Below are 19618 nucleotides of genomic sequence, written 5' to 3'. Positions count from 1 at the left end.
ATAATTGCATGCCCTTGTGTTCTTTCTTTAAGGGGGGAAAAAAGCAAAAGAAAGTGTGGTCTTCGACATACGCAAGGAAAAATAATTATATGTATACTATATCCATTCCTTTTGGGACGAGTGTTTTCACCTTTGTTTAAACTCGTTTCAAACTTTTAAACTATAAGTGTTTCTAAAAAATGAAAACTACTTATTAAGGTAGGCTGAGAAGCACTGTGCCTGGAGGTCTTTAATAATGGGAGAGATGGGACTTCCCTGGTGGTCCAGTGCGTGGGACTCCGCACGCCCAGTGCAGTGGGCCCGAGTTTGATCCCTGGTTGGGGAACTGGATCCCGCATGCATGCCACAGCTAGGAGTTCGTATGCTGCAACTAAAAGATCCCGTGTGCTGCAGCTAAGACCCGGTGCAGCCAAAATAAATAAATAAATAAATAAATAAATAAATATTTTTTTTTAAAATGGGAGAGATGCCCGAATGTCTCAGATGAGTTAGATGAAGTTTATTTGGAGAACAGGACAAATGGCTCGGTGACCTCTGAATGTCCCCCCTACCCCTACAAATCTACGCTCTCCCTCAAGAATGGTCAGCCACAAAGCCAAGAGTGCTCCCGTGGCTCCAGCCCTCAGAAACTGACTCCAATATTTCTATAACAGACAGCACCTTGCATTTTCATAGCTTTCTAACAGACTGAACAAAATCACCACAATTCTAATTTAATAAACATGCAGAGGCACACATCATTTATTGAATCTTGTTAAAAAGGCTCGAGGCAAACAGATGTGCAGCTTGTCCCCATGAGGGTGTCTAAGGTCAAAGCTACATATGATGGAAGGAAGCAGAGAAGTAATCAAAATAAGAAAATTTGACATTTAATGTTGAGCTCAGAAAATACAATTAAGTTTTAAGACCTATTCCCTGATCCTCCTAGCACCACCAAAACAATCATTACCACCATCCCCTCCCCTTCTATGAACAATAACAATTTCTTAATCTGTTTCTGCATTTTATAATTCCTAACGTGTTATCATGTATAGCTCTTATATGATTCTCATTTTTTAAAAAAAGTATATGGGAAAAGCCATTTTATAAAAGAGAAACCAAATTTTGCATGCGAACACGAACCTAATTATTAGGACTACAGCCTAAGTCACTTGACTTCACAGCTAATGTGCTAGTCACTTATTTATTCACAGATTTTTTTTTTTTCAGTATCCAGACATTGTTCTAGGCCCTTGAGACACAGCCATAAATAAGATAGGAAAGTCTTTGTCTTTATGAAGCTTAAATGCTAGAGCTGTGCTATCCAATATAGTAGCCACATGTGGTTAAATTTAAACTAATGAAAATAAACTAAATTAAAAATTCAGTTCCTCTCTCTCACTAGATACATTTTCAAGTGTTCAGTTGCCACATGTGGCTAGCGGCTATTCTTTTTTTTTTTTTTTTTTTTCCCCCGGTATGCGGGCCTCTCACTGCTGTGGCCTCTCCCGTTGCGGAGCGCAGGCTCCGGACGCACAGGCTCAGCAGCCATGGCTCACGGGCCCAGCCGCTCCGCGGCATGTGGGATCTTCCCGGACCGGGGCACGAACCTGTGTCCCCTGTATCGGCAGGCGGATTCTCAAGCACTGCGCCACCAGGGAAGCCCGCGGCTATTCTTTATATAACATTTCCATCATTGCAGAAAGTTCTGTGGACAGCACTATTCCAGAGGAACAGGGAAACAAATACCTGTGAAGAAATATAAAGCAGGGCAAGGGAATACGTAGAAAGCAATGGAAGGCCCTATTTTGGATTGAGAGTAAGGACGGGCCTCTGGGAAGACTGTGATACTTGAGCTGAGACCTGAAGGGAGTGAGGAAGCAAATCATGTGACCATTTGCACGAAGGGCTTGTGACACAGAGGAAAAGCAAAAGCTTGGTGCCTTTATGAAACTGCAGAAAGGCCAATATGGACAGAGCAGAGTGAACATTAGCAGACACAGGTGATGAGGGAGTAAGATAAGCAGGGCCCACATCACAAGGCAGAGGGCCTGGTGGGCCACGGAAGGGTGTGGAATTTGATTTGCAGGAGTGATGGGAGGCTATCACACGTTTTTGAAGAGGGAAGTGACATGATCTGACTCACATGTTTGGAGGATAGCTCTGGCTTTTTGGTGGAGAGCAGGCTGTAGGAGGGCTAAGAGTAGAAGCATGGAGACCAGCTCGGAAGCTATTGGTCTGCTGCAGATGAGAGACAGTGGTAAGAAGTGGTCTGAATTGAAATATATTTAAATAAACCCCTCTAGTCTTATACCTTGTTAAGGGGTAAAGGTAAGGGAATCACCTGGGAAGAAGAAAAACATTCTGATGCCAGTTCTACCATATGACAGAACCATTTCCTGTGCTGCCTGGATTAACAAGTGGCCTCTGTTTGTGTAAGCAGAGGTAACTGTGTTCCATGAGATAGGGTTTGAGCATAATAAGATACCTGTGCTGTCAGAAGGTCATATCAGTTCAACATAAAGGGAGGACTAAGACACCATGAACCTGAAGTCTATGTAGCATTAAAATATGTGCAGATTTTGGTAGATTAATAAAAATTCATAGAGACAGGGTTGCCCATCAACACCGCAGAGGTGCTCTATCAGGTTCTATGAGATCAAAACCTGACATAACAATTACTGTTATTATACAACACACTCTAGGGGGAAAAAAATCCCGAGCCTCAGCAGATGGCCCGTTATTACTTCAAGCAATATTTAAGATGATAAAATTTCAGGACAACACGTGATTTTGAGCAGAATATTGGAATTAGTTGCAATGGGATTTGACGTGTCTGTTATTTGACTGAGCGTTATACATTGGTATAACATCAGACAATATTCAAAGGTCATTCCCATATGTTATGTCATGGTCTTCACAACAAACATTGTGATGTAGACAAGTGAGGTTATGATTATTCACAAATTTACAGCTAAAGAAACTAAAGTTTGATAAGGTTGAGAGATTCAGCCTACAATTCAGCCCTTCTGGATTCCTATTCCAAAACATTTCCCACAATTCAATAATAAAGCTCTTAAAGTACAGTAAGATCTACTTTATAAAAACAATCATTAGCTAATAAAACAGATTTTATATATAAAAGATTATTTAAATACCATCAATATCTTGTGTTGGTATTTTACTGTCTTTTTTTCTATTATCTTTATTTATTAGTGTTTGGAAGATCAGAGAACATAACACGAATCCTCTGTAGTAGCAATAGAACAAAAAAATGATACAGAGCCAATGGTTTGGAAGCAGACCTTCAATTAAATCATACAATTGCTTTTAATTCAATGCAAAGATCTAAATGAACCTCTTTTTTTACCTGAGGATGAGTGATTTTTGAGGAAATTTAAGTTGGAAAAGAAACTAGATGAGACTTCACAGTTCAGGATACCAAGATACCGCTAGAAGGCTCTTTCACTGAATTAATTGTTCAGCTTTACTATTCACTTTAAAATAATGTATCCTACATCACATAATGTTCATTTGGGACCCGTTTTTTCTTTTCTCTGCCAAAATATCATCTTCCCAACATCCATATTTCAATTTGGTCCACAAATCACAGAACCTTTGTGGAAAAAGAGGTTTCCATGGTGAAATGCAAATGACTTTTTCAATTCTTAGTAACTCCTTTAATATATATATATATAAACAAAGCCTATTGCACACATGTGGAATAAAAACAAGTGTATCTTAATATATACACAAGGTAAGAGTTAACAAGACAAGGTTATGTCAAAGGAAATTTTTATAATAAATTACAGTTTGCTCTGCAGCACCTCAAAGGAGTTATTAAAATAAAAGCACAGTACTTGGTTTATCGACAAAAATGACATAAAAGACATAACTGATATACATGCAGGGCTCTTAAACTGAAGGAGCTGCAATACCTCATTAGGTCCACTTGAGAGCTCAGACTTTCTCATCTTCTAAGTCCTTAATGATATAATCATTTAACACCTGAAAAACTGTCCATGTATTACATTTGAACTTGTGAATACCATACCAAAGAGATAAAAGCCTTTTTGTCTTAAAAACTTTATCAAGTACTCAGAAAATGCAACATCCTTCATCTCAGGCCTGAAATAAAAATATTCTCAAAGAAGTTAAATGCTCCCGTCTTGTTCTGGTCAGAATTTCTACACACTGAAACAACTTCCAAAAATAAAACCAACATGGACGCAAACAACAGACACACATTCTCACATCAATTCTGTTTGACTTGATTAATCTGGAACTCAATTCCCTCCATCTTTGGATCTATGTCCTTTGTATCTACTCTATGAAGAAATAAATACAAAAGAAATGCCTGAATCGTTTAATAGAATTTGGCTTTAAAGGTTAGCACCACAGTTTATTTTCAGAGATTTAAAGATGACAAAGATTGGCTACTGTTGAACTACAGGAATGGTGATGAGAAATGAGAAAGTCACAACTAGGAGACTAAAACCAGAGCAGCAAAATAAATGAACCAGATCAGCGATTGCATTGGAGGAAGATATGTGCCTCTTACGTAAAATAAGATTGATGTTATTTAACCTAGAATTATTAAGACAGAAATAACCTTAGAGATGGAACATTATTTTCTAAACCTCTCCTTTACAGTAAAAAAAAAAAAATGGAGACAGAAATGACTTGTCCCTACCCTTTAAACGAACACCAAGCTACTCCACTAATAAGCACTAAAATGTTCACACAAGTTTTGTAAACTCAACTTACTATTTTGTTCTGCTTAGTTGCCAAGTTCACATATTTAAGTAAGTAAGGACTCCAATGTGACTACAAGGCATGTTTTGGGGTCTGTTTCTAATTAAGCAGAAATTAATAATCAAGGGTGAAGAAACAAGTTGCCAGCTGTCACATGCTCGGTTGCTCTTTATAACTTCAAGGGCCTGAAATATGCACTACATCTCCCAAAATTATTAATTTATTTCTAAGAAGGAAGGATACAGTGAATTTACACTCATTATTAGAAAGATGCAGCCTCATCTGCTATTCTTAAAAGAAAAAAATTTCTATGCCTGTTTAACAGTTAACATACTTATTAAAAAAAAAATACAACTATGCAATCCTAAGGCTGTATCCATAAGCAAGTACTTGTCAATAAGGTTACACAGAACCAAAAAAGAGAACGATCAAATATTCTATTACTTGAACAGTATAATCAGTCTGCTAATTTTTTGAATAGCTATATAATTTAGGCAGAGGTCAGACTCTTTGTTTAAAAGACATGAAAATTACAATTCCATAGCTAAAATTAAACTCAATTGTAAAATAAGTAAATGTGGCTCAAAGGTACATGTTTACCAATTATTACAAAGCAACAACTTTAATAAGATCGTAAAAGTACATAACATTAAAACGGTGAAAAATGATCTCTAGGAATTGAATGTGACCAACACAGGCATTATTATAGAACAAGAGTTGAGGGAAGGAGAGAAGTAAACTAACACTTACTGAACACTAGGCATTGTGCTAGCACTCTATCAATGCTCCAGTTAATCATCTCAATTGTCACAGCGACCTTATGAGGCAGTATTATCATTATTCTCATTTTACAGGTAAGAAACAGAAAGGTTAGGTAACTTGCCTAAGCTCACAGCTAGTTGGTAGCAGAGCTGTGATTTGAATCTAGATACGTTTGACTCCTAAACCCATAATCTTTTCAGATTATCCACTGAAATGTAAATTAATTAATCACCCATTTCTTTTAAAAAATACTTTAGCAGAATTTTGATTATAAAAAACACAACCCAACTTATTTTTTTCTCTCTGTTATCACATCTGGAAAGCCTGCAGAATTAAGTTTATAAAAGTGAAACAGAATTCAAATCGATTCCATGTTTATAAGAGTACCTTGCACATGAGTTGTAAATTTCAGCTTTTTTCAAAGTATTTTCATAAATATTGACTCATTTTGTCATCATAACACCCCTGTGAGGGAAAGCTGATGATATCATCATTCTGGAGATCTACATATCCTGATTCTATCCATTGCTCTTCCCGGCACACCCTACTTCTTTCAGATGCAAAAGATAAGAATTTCTACATCAAAGGCAACACTTCGCTCCACCCTTTTTTCTAAAGTAGCCAAAAAATACCATAATTTATATGGAGGAAATACAGACTGTGCCTTGACATGTTCTTTCCTCCTATCCAATAAGATCAAACTATGTGAATACAACAGTTCTAAGGTATAATTGTCTTTTCATTTCTTTGATGTTCACCATACTATTCATGCTGAAATAACTGAATTTAAATCAAAGCACATGTATACAGCAAGTGATTCCATTATAATCTTGAAAATCTGTAGCCTAAACAGCAAAAGCAATTTCCAGTCATACAACACATAAAAATAATCTAGTATTAGGTAAGATCGAACTTACATATAGCCATTGGTAGAAAAGATGTGCTGAGATATTCAATAATATCCTTGTGCAGAAACGGAGGAAAGGTAGCTAAAGTTGATATCATCGTGTAGGGCAAAGTACTCAGAATATCATCGTTGAGAAAGGGGAGCAAACACGTAGTTGTATAAAATATTGACTGTCCAAGATCTACAAAACAAAATGAAGTAATCAGTCACTGAATATTTTGCCATTTAACAAAAATGCTAATTTTACATTTTAAGTTTTTATGAACTGGTTTAAATTATAAGCAACCATCACTCCCTTCCTATCAAGAGTTCTGTAGAGTGCGTACAGTCTTTGATGAATGATTGCATTAAGAAATATACAGTTGATTCATGAACAACACAGGTTTGAACTGTGTGGGTCCACTTAGATACGGATTCTTTCAATAAATATAGTACCTGTTTCTTCATTTTACAGATCTTTAAATCAACTAAGTGCAGGGAAAAGTTTGTGTTCAATTAGAGATCACAATAAGTGGAACCCAAAGAACTAGGGTTTGAGTCCTGATTCTATCCAAACTGTTTCAGCTCCCTGCCCTTAGGTGAGTCATTTATCAATTCCTGTTTTTGAGGCAGAGAGAGCAGCAGAGATTGCAGATTTTCAACTGTATGGGGGCTCAGTGCCCCTAACCCCACAGTTGTTCGAGGGTCAACCGTATCTATGATGTGAGCTTTTCCTCAACACCTTATCCATCTTCAGTAGTACTTGGTATTCATATTACTCCCTGATTTCATAAATTAAAAGTACTTTCCAAGTGCTTAATGAATCTTGAAATCCTTCCAGTCGTCTTACCTCTGTTACATTTTACACAAGATCACTGTGGCACAGCGATGTTAAATTATTTTCTCACGGGAATTTTTAGAAAAGTCAAGGGCAAGACTGGAAATAAAACCATGCTATTTCTGCTCCATCGACCGAACAATCTTCCTACATCTGGAGTCCTGGGCAATGAAGTAATTTGCGTCTTCCAGCACAGCGGCAGATTCAGCACGCACCAAAGAAAGGAAGCCGTAAACTGATACTGCATGACCCTGCGCGCTTAGTTATCAATTATCACAGAAGGACGTGCCACCTAATAATAATCTTTCTATCAACATTTTTAAGTGATAGGAACAGTACCTACCTCACTTCATTAGAAGGATTGTTAGGAGGTTTAAATGAGAAAAACATAAAGTGCTTAACATACCACCTAATGTGTGCTCCACAAATATTAGATATTATTATGAATATTAATATTGTTACTATTATTATTACCTGCACAAGGAGTAAAAAGAGGACATTCAAAAAATCATACCAATTTAGCTTTAGAATGCATGTAAACCAAATCCCATTACACTGAATATATATTTTGATGTTTCTGGATCTCCTGATTTACAGGTCATCAGCCAAGACTTGACAATGAGGACTTTTTCTCATTTTTGTATCCATTATAAAAGAAAATTATTAGACTTGTTTGTCTTGTAGCAGATGCACCTTCTTTGTGCTATTCTGATGCCTAATGTTAATTCTGATTATCATTAGAATTAATATGCCACCTCAACAAGCACATCAACTGACGGCAGAGAGGATGTGGCCACACTGCCCACTGGGGAGTGAGGGTCAGTCAACCTTGGGCTCAAACTGATGAAACCAAAAATTCACAAGTGTATTCCTAAGAACTGACTGAGCCTGTGCACATAAGACACCTCAGCTGCCTTTTAGCCTAGTTACAGAACATTGGCACTGAAAGGAACCTGAAGCCCCCCTGGAATATTTTTCAAATGAGAAGACTGAGGCCCAGAGAAGGGAAGTGATTGCCCAAGATCACCTGAGATTTAGTAGCTGAACTGCAGCAAAAATGCAGCTCTGCTGGGTACAGTGCAGTGGTTCTCAAACTTGCTGTACAGAAGAATCACCCAGGGAGCTGGTTAAAAATTCCGATCCTCAGGACCCACCCCTCAGTCATTCTTATTTAGAAGTTCCAGCTTGGGAACCAGAATTCCACGTTCCAAACTCCCTCCCTCGGAAAGTCTGATGTCATTCAGATCAAAACAGGCTTGTATTGGTTTTTAACCTCTAAGGTATTGTCTAGTGAGTTTTTCCTATCTTCTAAGATCTGTTATGCAGAACAAGAACACAGCCTATAGATAACAGTAAAGAGGAAGGTCACAAAATAGCTGTGGGTAAAAGAGCAAAAATACAAATAATCCCCCCTGAAATTGTCACAATTTACACATTAACTGCAGTTAAATGGGCTGTGAGATACCAAACTGAATGCTTTTATCTTAATCAAGGGGCCCTAACTCAGTGGCCCATCCCAAGACCAGGCAGGTAGTCACAAAGGAAAAGCATTGACAAAAAAAAAAAAAAAGAAAAGCACTGACAAGTTCACCACCATGGCAAGCTCTGGGAAAATTACATTCAAAGAGTCATCTCCTTTAAGTTCTGAGCTGGGATAGGATCACAATAAAAGTGACTAGACTCAAACAGCTACAAAATTGTACAATAAGCAAACTCACAAGTTTCTACATTTTTTATATTCACTGTTATACAGAATTGTAAATATAAGAAAAAAACAAATTAATCATCATTATTTCATCATTTTTATAAAAGAAGATTTTTTTTTTAAGTTCAGAACACATCTTACTAAATAAACCATTAAGCATTCTCTTAGGAAAATTAGCCATAACTAAAAGACAAAATAACCTCCACCACCCACCCATTTCTGAAATTCCAATTTTTTGTACAGTGAAACTTTGGTTATCATACCTCCATGGACCAAATTATCAGTGCTTTAAAGTTAAGACAACTGGTGTATTAAAAGCTCATTTGCTGCAAAAGTCATTTTTCTTACTGTATGATTTTTCATTTGATTCTCCCAAATATAATATTGAATACTTAAGCAGTAGATATTATTGTGCTCCTTTTTATGGGTTAGAAGAATTTGGTAAGTATGCAAGATAATGAAATTTACTAAAGACACACAGTAGAAAGAGGAAGAGTTAAGAAAAGAAGCATGCTCTTAGGCTTCTGTCCTAAAGCACCACTAAGACTGTGCAGTGTACACCATACACGGCATGCATATACTATATATGGCATATAGCACCACTATACACTGTACCACTTGGTCAACATTTTCTAACAACTATTGATTGTTTGTTAAATTTGGAAGAGTTCTTAGAGATTTCTTATTATCTAACCTCCTGGGTTTAAAGACAGGAAAAATGAGTCCCAGAGAGATTCTGTGATTTGCTCCCAAAAATCACAGAATTAGTCAGTGGATATGATGTGCCCTTTAAGCTCCACCTCTTACATTTTCTGGGGGGCAAGTTTTTTATTTTTATTTATTTATTATTATTTTTTTTTTTTTGCGGTATGCGGGCCTCTCACTGTTGTGGCCTCTCCCGCTGCGGAGCACAGGCTCCGGACGCGCAGGCTCAGCGGCCACGGCTCACGGGCCCAGCCGCTCCGCGGCATGTGGGATCTTCCCGGACCGGGGCACGAACCCGCGTCCCCTGCATCGGCAGGCGGACTCTCAACCACTGAGCCACCAGGGAAGCCCTGGGGGGCAAGTTTTTAAAACTTAACCTCCAAATCGTAATTTCAACCAGAGTCTCCCTGATAAGCAGATCAGGGGAGAATAGTTAAGTTCCTTTTATAGTCTTCCTCCTTTCTCAAGCCCATTCCTCCCAACCATGCAGACCCACTTGGATAACACCCCTCTGGCCATAAAGCAGCAAAAAATGAAAATGAGGGAAACACCATAATTAAGTTTCAGCGTAAGAAAGGTTTTAGCCACACAAAGACCTTTCAAGCAATTTATTATGATAACAACGACAGTCTCTAGCATCTATAACCATACATGTACATTTTCAAAAGTTTCGATTAAATGCTCACCATGTTGGCCATGCTGTAGTAAAGGAACTAGATCCAGGAGAGTCACCAAAGTCACGTAGAGGCCTTGATAGTCCAAAGAAGGGTAGTCTGACAAGTGAGCATCACGACTTTGCAGGCCACGATCAGAGGGAGCATCACGCAGGACGCTGTAAAGGAGGGAGCGAGTAACAGTAGGGTTGATGGAACTGACCTGCGGTCTTAGAGATGGGGTGAGTGGGAATGGCACAGGAAAAAGACACATGGTCATGGGCACTGTCAAATTGGAGGCATCTTGGTTTTCCTTCTTCCCTGTGCGGGACAAAATGCTGTTGGGGGGACAAAGAAAAAAAAGAGACAACAAAGACACAAAGAACAGCACATTACATTGAAATGACACTCTAAAACAAATAATAAAACACCAGATACATCCCACATAAGATGCAATTGCCACACCAGCAGCATCTACAAATCTAGTACGGGTCGCAGAGCTTCATGCGCAGAGATACCAATAACGTAAGGTTTATTTTGTGCAAGTTGCATTGCATCTCATGTGTTATCTGGCTAGTAAGGAGCAAAAATATAAAAATGCATGTTTCAGTGCCAAACCCATGTTTTACAGTTTATTGATTTGATGAAGGTGAGGTTTCCAGAAAGGAAGAATGATGGCTTTGTCTAATGAGTTAGAGCTTTCATTGCTAATTAAAAGGAGCTTTCAAAGCAAAGGAAGTTTTCAGCAAGACTGTCTTAATCAGGTAAAGAAAAACTTGCAAAATATAGGTATGGCACTTGCAGAAACATGTTTTAGCAAAGAATAAACATGTGTGTTTATTAAGAGAGTCTTAAAAATCACATGTTTATTGCATCAAAATAATGTCTTTATGTATATTATGATACTGTTTCATGACATTCTGTCAGTATCATTTGAGATAATGAAGTTTAAACAGGCATATGAATTTAGAAATAATACATATTTCTAAAATGTTAGCTAAACTACATTGGAAAAGCTATAAAATAATATAGAGTAGATGGTCCATAGCATATGTTTGTGAACTAATGATAATGGTTATTTATGTGTGCTTTTTAAATTTTGCATGTTGGGGAGGAAACGTTTTATTTTATGAATACAAACAGAGGCTTATTAAATAGTTACCTTCAAAATTCTAAAGACTAAGCAAGCAGTATCTGTCATAGCTGCACGTCATACAATAAGATCTCATATATATATTACTGCCGCTACTTACGTTATTATTCAACAAAACTCACTAAAAACTAAAGGAAAGATAATTTACAAAGTTAAAAAAATTTTAATGGAAATAAAAAGAAATTCTTAAAAATAAATTGGCTTTCTTTTAGCACTAATTTTTAAATAAAAACCTTTTAGTAAAAGCAATAAAGCAGAAAAGTTGCTAATTTAAAAATAGAAGAAATCACTGCTTAGCCAAATGTTTAGTTTTTTAATTAGGTTATACTATTTAATCATTAAAGACATTATAATGGTAATATCTATACATTATACTGGTAATATCTGCTGCACTTACAAAGTGCTTTGATATAGTACACTTCGATGTTAATCAAAATAGATAACAATTTATAAATGTTTCATTACATAGAAATAATCTTATACTTATTCTATGTGCATCAAACATTACTAAGTGCTTAGTTAATGATATTACATTGACAATTTTACAGTGGTGTGAAGAATTGTTTAGTGTCAAGCATGCTCGCTATTTCAAATTTACATTTATTTTTATTTACTCTTAGTGCAAAATATGTTACAATGTAAGAAAAATGACTACATGCTTTTTATTTTCCATGTGCCTAATTTACCTCGATTTCCTTTGTCTTCTGTTACACAATGTCCAGGGAAAAACAATTAATAATAATAAAAATAACTTCAGAATAGTTATGTAATACTTCTTAGCAATAAATAACTTAAGATTTAGTGTAATTTTTTTTATTTTTAAAGGGATTTAATTTACCTTTTTTGTGTGTGATGTATTTAACTTTGTAAGCTTATACTTTACAATGGGATAATATCAACATTCCAGTTACCCCTGCCTGCCTACATCTATTATAAATACCATCAGATTTTCCATCAGACTTTATACTTTTCTCATAAAACTCAATTACTCCTAAAAGTAGCCCCTTTAAATGTTATATTCTTGATAAACCCACTCACCAAAAATCTGTTGTAACCCTGTAGGATTTTATCCCACTGAAAATTCCCTTAAAATCACAATGGATGTAAGTCAGAAATATTATTTCCCAAACTTCAGCCCTAAATTAGCCTACTACCAGCATCCTTCCGAAATTGCAACATGTGGCTCTTATAGAAGTGGCACGGAAAAACAATACTTTGCCTTAGAGAATAAAATTAGTTGTAGAGCATACATTAATGCTTTTCTCTAAATTAAGTACATTGCTCTCATCAAACTTTTCCTTGGTGGGGGAAATATAGCACATTATTCTTTTCAAATACACGGCAGTATTTTTCCAAAGTTTGATACAATTTAACAAACGCTAGTCAAATCAACTTTGGAGGCTCTACATTGGTATTTTTTTCCCTTCCTGTATATGGAGGGTTTCCAAATGATAGCAGCACCAACTTCATATACGTAGGGAAGAAAAAACGTCAGCACTGAAACAGTAAACTTCTCTCTCACTGCCTTTAGATTTAATAAGTAGGTGAGGTTGAGAAAAAATGGCTGAAGATGAATAATCCATGAAACCAGTTTTAAATTACCATTCATGTTTCAATGTAAGGAAATGTTTTCATTTGTGGAAAAACTTAAGAAGGGCTCATGAATAAATGTACAATGCATTGTGATTTCATGATGTTTTGTGAAGTTTATTCATTAAAAAAAAGAAACTTATTTCCCCAACCAAACTAACTTGGGAATGATAAAACCATCTTCCCCATCTGAGATTCTTTCCCAGAGCTCTGTACACCCAACCAAAAAGAATATTAAGAATGCCCTGCTCAGAAGAGTTTGACCCAGCAGACAACTCTTCACCTTTCCTCTTCACTCCTGAGATCCTCTTTACCAAGCATTTACTTCCAACATCAAGAGAAACCAAGAGAAGAGGCACACTGTGGGTGTGGGGAAAGATGAGGAGTCGCCCTGAGGTATCTATAGCACAGAAAATTAATATGTCAAATAAACTTTCTATACGATTATGAACTTTGACATTTGAATTAGATCTATGCACTTCATAAAATTTACTTGATCATGCTATGCTCTAAAGCTACTCTGTGGACAATAAATCAGTCATTTGAAGGTCTGTATTTTGTTCCTAAGCCATGAGAAATTAGAATTCAATTAAGATTATCGAACTGAAACTAGAATCCCTTTTAAAAACATATTAAACATTTTCTAAAGAGTTAGCAGCAAGTAGCTTTCCCCACACTCAATGATTTTTTTAAAAAGATTGTATGTGCTAGCAGTTCGAATGGCACCAGAAGAGTGATCTGGGGGAAGGAATTCCAAAAGAATGTTTGAAATAGGAAGACTAGAAGAAAGCCTTTAAATGTTCTCCCAGATGAAAGGCAAGATCCCTACAGAAGACCTTAGATGTTTTAAATATGGTCCCAGAATGCTTCGAATATAAAATGGACAGATTCCTCTGCAGCCATGAGGGGAGATTAAACTAGATGATCTTCATAGTCACTTCTAATGCTAAAAGCAAACAAAAAACTAAACTCTGAAGTTGTGTATAAACTGTGTGTCCATTGCCACACTTAGATCCCTACTAAGTTAAACTGAGGACACCTCAGCACTCATACAAAATCTTACCCAGGACCCTCGGTCACTGCTAGATTAAGTAAATGCTCTAGAAGAGTTCCTGTGATGGATGAAATTTGGACTCAAGTCAATTCAATTCAGCAAATACTTACTGATCCCCTTCTAAGGACGAACATTGCTCTAGACTCAAGGGCTAGCAAGCTGAGTAACACAGAGGACTTGCGTTCTGCTCACCTAGACTTAGGGGAACGTCCATGGACTCTAAGTCCAATAATAAACTAAGTGGACCTATGTGGACTGTTCAACTGCTGATGTAGTCAATTATGGTCTCTATATTTCTCCGCAAATAATCTCTCCTCTCCTATGGATTAAATTAATTGAAGTTAAACACCTAGCCTAATTTCTGCCTTTGAAAATATGTATAAACCTCTACTGAAATCAGAGAGTTTCATGCATGCATGAATACCAAAGGACTATTACTCTAAAAATGCAACTGTGACTTAAATGATGCTGCTGGAACTTCAAGTTGCATATTTTAACCAAAATAATTTTAACTTCACTGAGAATACCCAAAGAGAAAGACAGAGGGTTACTCTGTAAGAATTTATCTTTAATGCTTTCTTGTTTCTTTCTAAGAACCTGAATTCTGAAAGCAAGAAGTGCTTCTGAATGTATATAATAAATTATATAAAATGCAAAGGAAACCATCTTGTTTGTAAGTAGAAAGCATTACTGTCAAAGAATCTTGGACACCAAATACTTAGACCATCTTATTTGTCTTGAACTTTCTAACAGCATAAGTAAAATGAAGAATTATAAATATGATAATTACAGATGTATAAACCAACAATGAGAATGATGAAAATGACCATAACTTGGTCTAATACATAGGACAATAGTTGTAAGTTCTTAATTACTGGAATTAATGGAAAGTAAACAAAAGAGATGAAAAATTTTTTTAAACTAAGGTAGGCAAAGAGAAGAAAGAAAATGCATTGGGTTCAGCCCAAGAGTTGAACCTGTGAGTATTAAAGTCCAACCAGGGAATTGTTACATTCCTCAGTGTCTTCTTTCTTCCTCCCACTTGATGTGTGTGTGTCCTATAGGCTGTCAACTCTGCTCTGACCTACTAGCCACAACGAATTGCTGAGTGGGAGACAGCACTAAAACATCTGGGAATTGAAACACTGTCCACATCACCTCAGGTATAGCTCAATTTAACTTTCAAAAGGATGGGGACTTCCCTGGAGGTCCAGTGGTTAAGACTCCACCTCCCACTGCAGGGGGCATGGGTTCAATCCCTAGTCAGGGAACTAAGATCCCACAAGCCAGGCAGCATGGCCAAAAAAAAAAAAAAAAAGATGGTAAATCTTTGTGCCAAGCACCTCCTTTCCTCCCTAGATCTCAAAGAGAGCCAAAATTATACTCTATGGACTCATAATGGATGCCAGCATTCCCAAAGGCCAAACCAAGTTTTTACTAAAAGAAGCGCCCCTGGAATACGATAACCAGCAATAGTAAGGAGAAGCAGCATAGCCTAACTGTTCAGAGCGTGTGCTGTGGATTAGGACTCCCAGGGTCGAATTCTGGTTCCAACGTTCACCAGATATGTAACCTTGAAGAATTTAACCACACTGTGCTTTAATTTCATTACATATAAAATGGGTATAATAGTATACTTATTTAATAGAATTAATATGAGGGGTTAAATGAGATGACACATGTAAAGTGCTCAGAAAAGTGCTTGACATATCATTACTATTACGTATTATAATATAATATTGCTATGATAAGAATAGCTATTGGTTAGTACTACCATTCGCTGTGGCTGTTGATATTGTCTCCCTTTGAAAATGGACTCAATTGCATGGAGTCTTTCCCAACAGCACTTGAATAAACTATTTTAACACTAGTTTTACCATTAAAATGCTGTCACCCATGATCATATTCTAATGATTCATCGCTCAAGAAAATGGAATCCTCATGTCTTGCAAACATGACTTCAATATCCCAAATTTCTTAATTTTTTGGCACCATGACTAAGACCTAAGCAGCAAGTTTCGAAGTGCCAACTCGAATGTCACAGTTTCTTTGCAAATGGAATTCAGAATTTGCTTCCTACTGAAAAGTGTCTCTCACTTAGAGAGCTTTCAGAATTTGTGATAAAGGAAAGTGTTTCCCGTTGAGAACCCTGACCTCAAAGACAAAAGGAGAATTCAAGAGGACAGAATCGGATGCCTTGGTGCCTTATCTGATTATTACTGTGAAAACTGAGCTAGTTATTCCACTGCCATTGGAAAAGAGAAATGTCCCATAACAAGGTCCTGAACTTACTATGTAAGTATGAAATCTACCAATCTGATAAACAGAATCCCTTTAACATAGAACAAGGACACTAAGGGTTCTAAAGAAAAAGAGACATTCCAAAGAATAAGAACACAGAGACAGTGGCACTGAAGACTAGGAGCTGGCTTGATCTAGTGAGGCTTCTTTCTACAAGGCATTCAGTCGGCCCAGGGCAAAGCCTTAGACTGCTGGGAACTTCAGTGCCACTACAGTCGTTCTGAGCTGGTGTTCCTTCCCTAATGCCTATCTTACAAAACTTTTGCTGTTATATAGCTGAAAGAAACGTGTTTCTATTTGGAGTGAGGAGATCAGGATAATGGAAGAGACCAAGCCTTAGAATTTAATGGAAAGTGAAGTGTGCTCTCACTTCTTCGATGTTATTTCCCCGACAATTGAGTCTTTACCTGAAAGGCTCACCTTTGTCTGCCTGTTTTTCCTAATGAGAACTCTGAGGCAGATGGGTCCTCCCTGTCTCTACCCTATAGTCAAAGCAGGCAGTATAAAAAGGGCTGCCGTGGTTTTGTTTGTTGTCCTCCATATCGATTGTAAAGCATATTGAACACTTGAAGTGTTACATGGATTAAAAATAATTGTTATCATAAATTATGCTTCGAGAAATAGGAAATACTACTGATGAACTTAAAATGCTTCGTAATTCTGATTTTCTTTAAGACCATAAGTGTTTCCTGTTCTTAATTTTAAGCAAATGTAGGTTCTCCTTTTAATTCCACTCTATATTAGTGCCAAACATATAACTTTTATCACTATATAAATCTCTTGAAAAGGCGTTCAACTGAGGAAAGCAGGCAGTAGCCATTTTTATCATTTAGGCCTCTGATCTCATCTGCTATATACACCCAGAAAGCTTGAGTCCAGACTCTTCTGGCAGAGCACTAGAAAACATAAGGCCCTTCAAGACTTTCAGTTCGATAAAAATTTAGGTCCCAATCAATTTAGTAGAACTACCTAATAATTCTTTCAAAGGACAGGATATTTTAAAGCTTACCTTAACAAGGTCTGAGAAAAGTATTTCAGGGTGTTTGCAATATCCGTTCCTGAAGGTACAGGATAAATGTTGTGGAGAACTCGGTTATGATATTCCTGTAAGTACCGGATCTTAGAAGCAACTAGATAAAAGCAAAAAAAAAAAAAAAAAAAAAAAAAAAAAAAAAGCAAAAATAAAAAGAATCATCTTGTAATATGTATTAGGCATACAGTTATTTTTTTTTAATGATCAGATACAGGAAGTTAATCAGTATTTTCAGGAAAATATGTAAATTTTTACTGGAATTCCATGATGGAAACAATTATAAAAGGCCTTTAATTTACTTATAATTGTATTCCACACAGAAAATTAGTTTTAGTTATCTGGCTTAATATCCTAGTCACAAATTAGTCGTTACTTTTTATCACTAAGAAAGGCAGTACTCCAAATCATCCTACAAACACCCCCAAGTTAGCTTATTATTAGCAAAATAATAATAGATATATATCTCTGCCACCAGAGAATTATATTTAATAGTGCTTAACTAAAACTGGAGAAAACTCAAAAGGTCTTTCAACATCACTAAAACTCCTAAAATATAGGGAATCCGTTGCATAATAGCAACAATCAAAACCAGATTTTTAACGCAATAAGTGATCATATAGTGTGTTTAGTGAATGTTTGAACTGTGAGATTGTCAAAGTAGATTAACTTGGTGAGTATTAAGTAAGAATGCAATGACTGTGTGGTAACAAATTACAAAAAATGAATGTCACATTTTTCTTCCACGTAATTTCATAAATTAGGAGACTTCCTAATAGCTTTCTGAGCTTGGCTGCCCAGATCTTCTCAAGATTCAGGAGGGACTAAACAGGCTTATTTACCCTCCTAGACCTACCTGGAGTCACCAGCATTGTCCATATTCCTGACCTGACCTTTGACCTGGCAGCAGTGAATGGCCCAGTTCTAGTCATTCCTCTTTGCAAATCCCAAGGGGCCATGATGGTCAACGTCTCTCAGGTCTCCTCTTCCACAGAGCTCTCAACACTGTCCATTTGTCCTTTCAATCTTTAAGGCTACCAAAGGAGCCTTTTAGGTGGCATGGCTCACTGTCAGCAGTTAACAGAAGACATATCAAGTCCTGGAGAAGCACGGCCTTGCTGTTCCCAACAGCCCATGGAAACAAGCTCCTGGATGCATTCTAACTGAAATGCTGGCTTAAGCAACTCGAAGAAAGTCAAAATGCTTTTGATAGGCATGGGAGGTAGAATCACAGAATGATGAGATAGAACTAGAAGGACCTTAGAGACCTTTGCCCATAACCATTTCATTTTAAAGGTGGGGAAAATGAGGCACATAGGTAGTCAACGGCAGAGCTAGACTAGAACTTATGAACCCTGACTCCCATCCAGTGCTCTTTCCACTATGATATACTCTAGAACACCATCTGAAATGAAGTCAGTATGCAGATAGTGGGTGTTCACTGCATGACATCAAAACAGTTTTCAGCTGTTATTAGGTTAATTTTAGATTCTAAATCTCACGTATACCATTTATCAGATTTGCCTTTTTTCCCTCCTACTATCTGCACTGTTTCCATAATATGGTTAGGATTTTCCCACACATATAAGTCTACACTGCAGATAATAACACCTTGAGTTTATATAGCACATCACCTCTGAAGACAGCAACAAGTTTAAATCCATTGTCTCAATTAACCCCAATAAGTGTTTGGTTGTAAATAATTTTTTTCCTGAGATAAGGTAAAAGTAGATGATAGTTGAAAATGTATCAGTTACATAATCTACAAAAATCCATTTTCTTCTCCATGTTTTTGATCTGCTATTCATCATCTTTTTAAAAATTACTTTACAGGGAACCCCTACATTAATACATAGTTCTGAGATCCAAGAATCTGAGATATGTGCTAGGCCAGCATACACTTTCTGCATACCCACCATCACAATAATGCTTTGTTACTGTGACTTTTCTCAAACTTTAACATTCAGCAGGTTTCTGTGGAGTATTTCAGGAATACCATTAATCATTCTACCACCTTAAAAAGGTGTTGATAGTGCAGGTTTTGGACAATAAGCTCAAACGAGGAGAAAAGTCATAGATTCCCCAACTCAATGCTTGCTCGTGATTCAAGAACTACAAAACTGTCACTACACAATGATAGTGAGCGTTCGAAAACGTGAAATGAATGAATGTGCTTTTTACAGTTCCTTTCATTAAAATGCAGCAAA

The 19618-nt window shown here is 36.8% G+C and overlaps 1 protein-coding gene across 2 annotated transcripts in view; it reads right to left on the bottom strand.

Moving 5' to 3' along the window:
* UNC79 (unc-79 homolog, NALCN channel complex subunit) overlaps positions 1 to 19163 on the bottom strand; it is a 221191-nt gene extending 202028 nt beyond the window's left edge. The window contains exons 1-4 of one of the 2 annotated variants that reach the window (XM_055088693.1): positions 18268 to 19163; positions 17391 to 17511; positions 10317 to 10621; positions 6414 to 6584 (exon numbers count right to left, since the gene is read on the bottom strand). In XM_055088693.1, the coding sequence (XP_054944668.1) occupies positions 6414 to 6584; positions 10317 to 10621; positions 17391 to 17511; positions 18268 to 18370 (700 nt within the window). In that variant the 5' untranslated portion in view covers positions 18371 to 19163. Of the gene's footprint in view, positions 1 to 6413; positions 6585 to 10316; positions 10622 to 17390; positions 17520 to 18267 lie in introns of those variants that run through there. The other variant, XM_055088694.1, reaches the window with a different exon arrangement.
* Positions 19164 to 19618: the final 455 nt, after the last annotated feature.

This window comes from Physeter macrocephalus, chromosome 11 (assembly GCF_002837175.3).
Source record: "Physeter macrocephalus isolate SW-GA chromosome 11, ASM283717v5, whole genome shotgun sequence".
Classification (NCBI taxonomy): domain Eukaryota; kingdom Metazoa; phylum Chordata; class Mammalia; order Artiodactyla; family Physeteridae; genus Physeter; species Physeter macrocephalus.
Note: the sequence above shows the minus strand (reverse complement) of the source record. Positions and strands in the feature narration are given on the sequence as shown.